The sequence below is a fragment of the Silurus aristotelis genome (assembly GCF_946808225.1).
Source record: "Silurus aristotelis genome assembly, chromosome: 29".
NCBI lineage: Eukaryota > Metazoa > Chordata > Actinopteri > Siluriformes > Siluridae > Silurus > Silurus aristotelis.
Genome location: NC_139602.1, coordinates 10,690,552 through 10,698,051, shown reverse-complemented (window position 1 = coordinate 10,698,051; position 7,500 = coordinate 10,690,552). Strand labels below are relative to the sequence as shown.

Below are 7,500 nucleotides of genomic sequence, written 5' to 3'. Positions count from 1 at the left end.
CAGTGTACACGTCTCTTCCTGCTGTAACACACTCCACTGTGAACACGTGCTCATCACACGTGAGATTTCAGAAGAGATTTTCGTAATTCTGTGCAAAACAACAAATCGATTGGCTCGCAAAACTTTTCCTGCCGTAAACACGGGAAACCAACGTTCAAATGTGCCTTCTCTTGTTTATTATTTGCACCGTTGTGACACATTTTTGAACAGTCATTGATCTGGTTCATGAATTTCTCACTATTTAAACAGACATGGTGCTGATGCACACGTCTCCACCCTTAGATAGTTCCCGGAGGAATGTTGTATTGTTGTTAGGGTTGCAAATTACAAGGAAATTTCAAGACTGAAAACTTTACATGGGAATTAACAGGAATTAACTGGAAATTTACAAAATTGCACACAGCACACGTACTGCAGGGTTACGGAGGCCACGCCCCCAAATACACTGTGCGTTCCTCGATAACATACACAGCATTTCTCATTACAAAAATATTACATACATTTATGTTTAAAACTTCCTTGTGCTGTGTGTAAGCGATTGTGCAACATAATTATACTATCCATCAAATCTGAGTGAAAAATATTTTAAAAATCTGTTTGCGTGCATGTCAGCTTACATAACAAAATGTTCATATTTATGTTTGTACATGATATAATTTATAAAGATTTCCCCAAAATTTCTAATTTATATCTACTGTAATTTCCGGACTATAAAGCGCACCCTTATATAAGCCCACTGAAACCCACTGAATTTTACAAATATTTGTATTTTTTAACATAAATAAGCCGCACCTGTCTGTAAGCCGCAGGTGTCTACACTAATGAACTTTACACAGTCTTTAATGAAAGACACGTTACACACAGTGTAACTGGTGAAATATGTTGCGCTTCCTTTAGGAGCATAGCGGTATTTTGGGAATAGCCTGGCACTGCTTTTTTACGGTATTACTGCGTGTGTGCAAGACCGAGGAATATGTCCTTATTATTTTCTGATGCTCATTTCTAAGTTTCTTTGACTAACCCTTAACGCTGTTGCCAAGAAAAATAAAAAAGCACGAGTTTTGGAAAGCTGTCTGTGCTTATATGATTTCTATTGTAACTGGAGTTAGCGAGCTCTCCCTTCACCCAGACTCAACGTGTTACAACGGCTTGTATCTAAACAGTAGCCTACCAAGAACGTCATTGTTCACTGTTTTCTCCTTTCTTTCACAACTATTTCTCTCGGGAGTTTATCTTTGGCATCGTTTTTTCTCCCAATGCCGTGCAGCTCAGAACACAGGTGAGGTGCGTTTTTTCGTTTCCGTTCGGAAATTTCATTGGTCTAATGTTATGGGGTCCAGTTTTTTGGCTTAAAGTTTGTGAAACCAGGAAAACCCCAGGAAATATTCATAAATTAGCCGATTCGTTGTTTAAGCCACGGGGTTCAAAACGTAGGAAAAAAGTAGCAACTTATAGTCAGAAAAATACGGTAACTAATAAATTGACATAAATTTTCCACTATGCTACAAAAAAAAAGTTTCCACTGTGCTACAATAAAGTCACTCGACTTGACCTTAAATAGTAGCGTCCTCTTGTTTAACCAGAAACAAGCGGCTGGGAGTGATGGCCGCCGCACACACACTGTTTACAAGAAGCACCGTTTTATAAATAGAGACTTTAATAGTCTGTAGAAAATCCTGTTTCCTCAAATCGACTCGATCGGGCCGGACACGTCTGGGGTTCAAGTGATACATCTGTAGTTCTGCGATACAGGTGAATAATAAGAGCTGTTTTGCTGATACATTAGTGTTGTGTAAAACTCTAACCTGAATGATGCCATTTATAATTCGAGCCTGCAGAAGAGGAAATAAGCAATACGAGACTTTTTTCCACATTTTTAAGTATCGTGATGTATTAAGTAACATTAGCAAAAAAATACCGATGCTGAATTCGTGCGTGAATAACAATCTCCAGATAAAAGAACAACCATTTACATTTATGGCATTTGGCAGACGTGCTTATCCTGATCGACAATTATCTTATTTATACAAACAAGCACTTGAGGGGTTCAGGGCCTTGCTCAAGTTAGTGGTGCTGGGATTCGAACTCAAAACCTTTAGATCAGAAAGTCAACGTATTTACCACTGAGCTCGACCTTCCCCAGAACCATTACATTTGCAGACTTAATTCATGGGCCGACGGTGCTGAAAATAAAACCCCAGACGTTGCTATGGAGACAGTTGCGAAGCTGTTTGGTGGCAGCTGAACCTCTTCAAGCTAGCGTTCGTGTTTTAGAGGAGGACTGTCTGAAGGAGCGGAGAAATAAAGGAGCACTTGAGGCTCCTATCGAGCAGTGTTCTGCTGAGCGCAAAAAACAGAGGCCTCATTCTCTCACTCCTATTTTACTTTCCCGTTCCCCACGATCTCTTCACCATCAGGAACAAGTGCCGTCTGTGCGGGTGCTCGGTAATGAGCTTAGAAGCGAGAGACTGCATACAGCAGTGATGGAAGATCGGATTTTTCTAGTCACTTGTTTCTTTGAATCTCATTCGTCGAAATGCGATGCTTTGCTCGTGCACGTCCAGTTGAAATGAACGAGTCGCTCTTTAAAACGACTCGTTCTTCCGAGTCATATTGAAGACTCGTTTAAAATGAATGAATCGTTCATGAACGACCCGTCCCTACTGTTTTGTGCTGTATGAGACCCCATAGTCAAAACCACATTGTTTTTTTTCCCCTGGTAGAACAGTACCTCATCTTCCTCTTCCCTCCTCCGAGCTTCTTCATCGCATCGCCGCAGCTCTTCCTGAATCTCCCTCGCGTACTCGCAGTCCTGCTTCTCCCTACAGACGAGCCACAGAGACGGAAATACCGAGCAGGTCATTCTCAGTTCGGCGGAAGTCCTTCTAAAAACGGTGCGATAGTAATCAGTAAGCAGGAAGAAAGTATCGTTAAAGGTGCGGTCAGTAATTTTAGCTTCCACACAGACCCTCCATTCAGGGTCTCCTCAAAAGCCATACCAAAAAAAAAGACTAAATCACAAGACTAAACTAAACTTTATTATATTATCACACACACTTACAATCTTGTGTTTCGAGGGGCGTGGCTTTGGAAGGACCAATGAAAAGATCAAAAATCAACAACCTAATGCCTTTCTCCTCTCCATGAAGAGTTTTACAGAGCATGATCGACAATCCAATACAAATCTTGAATGCTACTGAGGCTGGACTTTCTCCTCTGAGAAGATATCCTGTGTAACACCTTTTAGAAAGCAGAATGTGAAGGAGACCATCAAATATTACATAGTTAATTAAAAAAAAATTTTAACATCTCATTCCACATTTCCTGTTATTATAATAATAATAATAATATTCATTGTATTATTATTATTATTATTATTATTATTATTATTATTATTATTATTACTGTGTAAAGCAGATCTTTATGCAGCTTGTTTCGTGCACAGGGGCCATGTCATAATGGAACAGGTTTGGGTCTCTTGGTTCTAGTGAAGGGAAAAGTTTGTCATAGCATCCAGACATCCTACACAACTGCATGTCTTCAAAGGTTTGGGGCAGAACCAAATATATTGGTGGAAAAGTCGGGTGTCCAAATACTTTTGGTCATTTAGTGTTTAGAGATAATAGTGTTTAGTGTAATAAAAGTATTACTTTTAGTGGTTTCAAATGAGGAGTTTTGGTAAATCATGGGTTTTTTGTCTTTCAACTCCCTAGAAAACACTCTCTCTCTCTCTCTCTCTCTCTCTCTCTCTCTCTCTCTCTCTCTCACTCTCAAACACATACACACACACACACACACACACACACACACACACACACACACACACACACACACACACACACACACACACACAGTCTTACAGCTGCTGGAGCTGGTGTGTGAGCCGGACCCTCTCCTCCTCCTCATCATGTAGCCTCCGTGCCAAGCGCACATCATTCTGCTCAGACTGGTTCTTCTGCACGTTGGAGCTGTAGAACCGCTCAACTAAAAACGTGGGGGTAGAAGAACGTGTCACCTCATCCCTTTTTCGAGCTGTATCATCATCCCTGTCGATATGCTCTTATACTGTCATGTTGTAATTTTAGTGTGATGGAGAGTGTGTTTACTCACTTTCCTGCTCCTGAAGGCAGTGGGCCAGAGCTCCGTCTTCCAGCACTGAGAAACACTCACACACTGCCAGGGAGAAAAAGCCAGGTGCAAATAAGTGTGGGCAAGATCAGATGATGATATCTTTCTCTCTTACACACACACACACACACACACACACACACACACACACACACACACACACACACACACACTGCAGCCTTCTGAACCATAACAGGAAAACTGGCCAAGTGGGTCAGTAAGACAGGACAGTAGGTTAATTCAGACAGCCATGCAAGAGACTGACCCAGTCAAATTCTTAACTGAAATAGCCTCTAATTAAACAAAAGCAGGCAGCAATGTTGACTGCTGAGGAAAGCCTTTGAACACTCTTCTATTTCTACCCTGAACACACACAATCGCTCTGAAGCTCCGCGCTGTACATGGAAACAAAGCAACAGAAATAAAAAGGAGATGGAAATGAATAGTCGCTCTGCCCTCCGGCCTGCTCTATGAGCTCAGACGGAAAAGCTGACATGGCCGTGATCGGGACAGAGGTCCGTTTCAATCGTGACTGACGTTGCGTAATTACGCCTGGAATTAAGAGCCGGGAAAGTTGTTGGCATTTCCTGTGTGTGTGTTAAAAGTCTAAATGAGGACTGAGATTTACACACCGCCTTGTTTTCTCTTTGAGAGCAAAGCGGACGCAAAGAAATATGTCGTTGCTATGGAGATTTCTTTCTGTATAGAGATGAATAATTTATAGAAAATGTATGGAAGGAGTCTTCAGTGTTTATAGCTGCTATAACACGACTACAAACTGTGTCTCATGGACGTTCCACAACGTGAACAGAAACAATTCTAATTCATTTATTTACAGACGCACTTATCCAGAGTGACTTATAACTGGGCAGCTGAGGGTTAAGGGCCTTGCTCAAGGGCGGTGGTGGTGATTGGGATTTGAACTTGTGACCTTCAGATCCAGAATCCAATGCCTTCACCACTGAGCTTCCACCTCCCATTCAATTAAATTCAACTCTATTCAGTATCATTTGTAGAGTGTTTTAACGATGGACATTGTCTCAAACAGTGGTGGAGAGCATTTGAGTAAAAATACTTTGATTGATTTATACTTATGATTCAATAGATGTACGTTTTAGGTCATATATTTTAATAGACAATGAGCATTACCATTTTGCACCTTTGTTGAAGATGTCATTAAGGCTGCTGCCTGTTAATAGTTAATAATAAAAATGTTGCCGCTCTCTAAAAGCTGAATCAAATCCCAGTCAGATTTGAATATTATGTTTGACTTTATCTGGATTTATTTACTTTCATTTTTCTTTGTCCATCAAATGCTCTTCTACTCTGCGACATGACCCTGTTTTTTTTTTTATATTAGTTCATTGAAGATCCCTTTTTGAAAGATCGTTTTACTACTTAGTCTTTTTTTTTGTTTGTTTGGTGTTTGTTTCATTCTGGCATGTTGAGGATGTTCTGTTGTTGGTTAATGCGGTGTTAATGCACGTGTACAATCTGATTTGTATATTAGGAAATAAAACCACACAAATCAATTGTTTTCAGCTTTTCACTAATGTGTCTTGGTGTCTTCTGAGCCTCCGTCCAATACGAGTCAAATACTCAAATACTGTTCAAATTAAACACTCAAAGACGTTTACTCAAGTGTGATTTTCAGGTGCTCTTTACACGTCTGGTCTCAAAGCAGCAACATTAAGTTGTAGCACTTTGTTAGAGGGACAAAAGTGCTACAAATATATGAATATATAATTCATATATTTATTTTTTATTTATATTTTTTATTTATATTTTATTTCACTACCAACTGTATTGGGTTGAAAATGTAGTGTACAGAATTTAAGCTAAGCCTTGTTTTAAAGCTACACCATATGGAAAGTTTTGTGGACACCTGACCATTATTATTTTTTGAACGTCCACTCTTCTGGAAAAGATTTTGTGTAGATTGCTGCTCATTCAGCCATAAGGATTTTAGCAAAGTAGTAATAGTAAATAGTATTAGTATTAGTATGTGATGTAGGTGAGGAGATGAGGAGGCCTGGGGTTCAGTCAGTGTTCACATTCATCCCAAAGGTATTCAATAGGATTCACAGCTCTATATCAGATCTTCCAGCTAATCCAACCCATGTTCATCATGGAGCTAACTTCGTGCACTGTGTGTAATGCTGGGGCAGGTTTGGGTCTCTTAATTCAAGTGAAGGAAGAACTTCATGCTAGGAGGAACCACAGATATCTCCCAAAACTTTTAGTGATATATTGTATCTTGACTAACACTGATATTTGGTTGCGAAGGTTGTCAAGTGGGACGTGGGTAAGAAAGGGGCGTGGTATGTGGTTGTTGTGGTCAGGGCTAGTTTGGGTTTCACACTGCTGTTCGACCCGATTTCATCTCGGCTTCGTTTACATGATTTCACCACATGACCTATAACCTGAGGGTGCACAGATGGTAGTATTTAAAGTGAGGCACAAGAAGTAGTCCTGGGGAACGAGAAGAGGGAGGAAGGGAATGAACGGGATGAAAGAGAGAGAGAAAGAGAGAGAGAGAGAGAGAGCGAGAGAGAGAGAGAGAGAGAGAGAGAGAGAGAGAGAGAAAGAAAAAGAGAGAGAAAGACTGAGGACTCTGTTTAGAAAATCATCATGCAAGCAATTTTCCTTCAGCACACAATCCATCTTCTTCCTCTGGAACCGTCTATATTTGTTATTGCGATGGAGTGAAGTAGGAGAGATTATATAAATATCGGACTGACAGAAAGGAGAAGTGCTCCACACACACACACACACACACACACACACACACACACACACACACACACACACACACACACACAGAGTTTGGCATTATGTAAACTTTTTCACACACTAGATTCTATCCGTTACTGATCCTAAACCCGGACTAACAGATCAAATAAATGGACATTCGGTGCCACCCAGATGAGGATGAGGATGAGGTTCCCTCTCGATTCTGGTTCCTCTCAAGGTTTCTTCCTTATACCATCTAAGGAAGTTTTTTTTTTTTATTGGTACAGTCGCCACCAGCTCGCTCATTAGGGACAAACTTACACTTGTAAAGAACATCTTATTTATTCTTTCTTACCACATTATTATTATTATTATTATTATTATTATTATTATTATTAATATCTGTGTCTCAATAGACAATGCCCATTGCTAAAAGCACTATACAAATATAAATTAATAGAATTGAATAAAAGAGTGTAATAACTTAGACCGTTCCGGGTTTCTGGAGATCTTTCGTCACTTTAATATCTTTTCTTCCTTTTCATTAGAAAACTCCAGGGTCCATTTTCGTGCCTTTGGAGGTGTGTTTTATAACCACAATACTTATTAAAGGTAAGAAGGGAATGAAGGAACCATACT

General features: G+C 40.0%; 1 protein-coding gene across 6 annotated transcripts in view; it reads right to left on the bottom strand.

The window, feature by feature from the left end:
• Positions 1–7,500, bottom strand: part of ccdc50b (coiled-coil domain containing 50b) — a 17,147-nt gene that overhangs the window by 8,245 nt on the left and 1,402 nt on the right. For all 6 annotated transcript variants that reach the window (XM_083535383.1, XM_083535385.1, XM_083535388.1 and 3 more), the window contains 3 exons: positions 4,111–4,173; positions 3,861–3,984; positions 2,732–2,822 (listed from right to left, as the gene is read on the bottom strand). In XM_083535383.1, the coding sequence (XP_083391509.1) occupies positions 2,732–2,822; positions 3,861–3,984; positions 4,111–4,173 (278 nt within the window). The remainder of the gene's footprint in view (positions 1–2,731; positions 2,823–3,860; positions 3,985–4,110; positions 4,174–7,500) is intronic.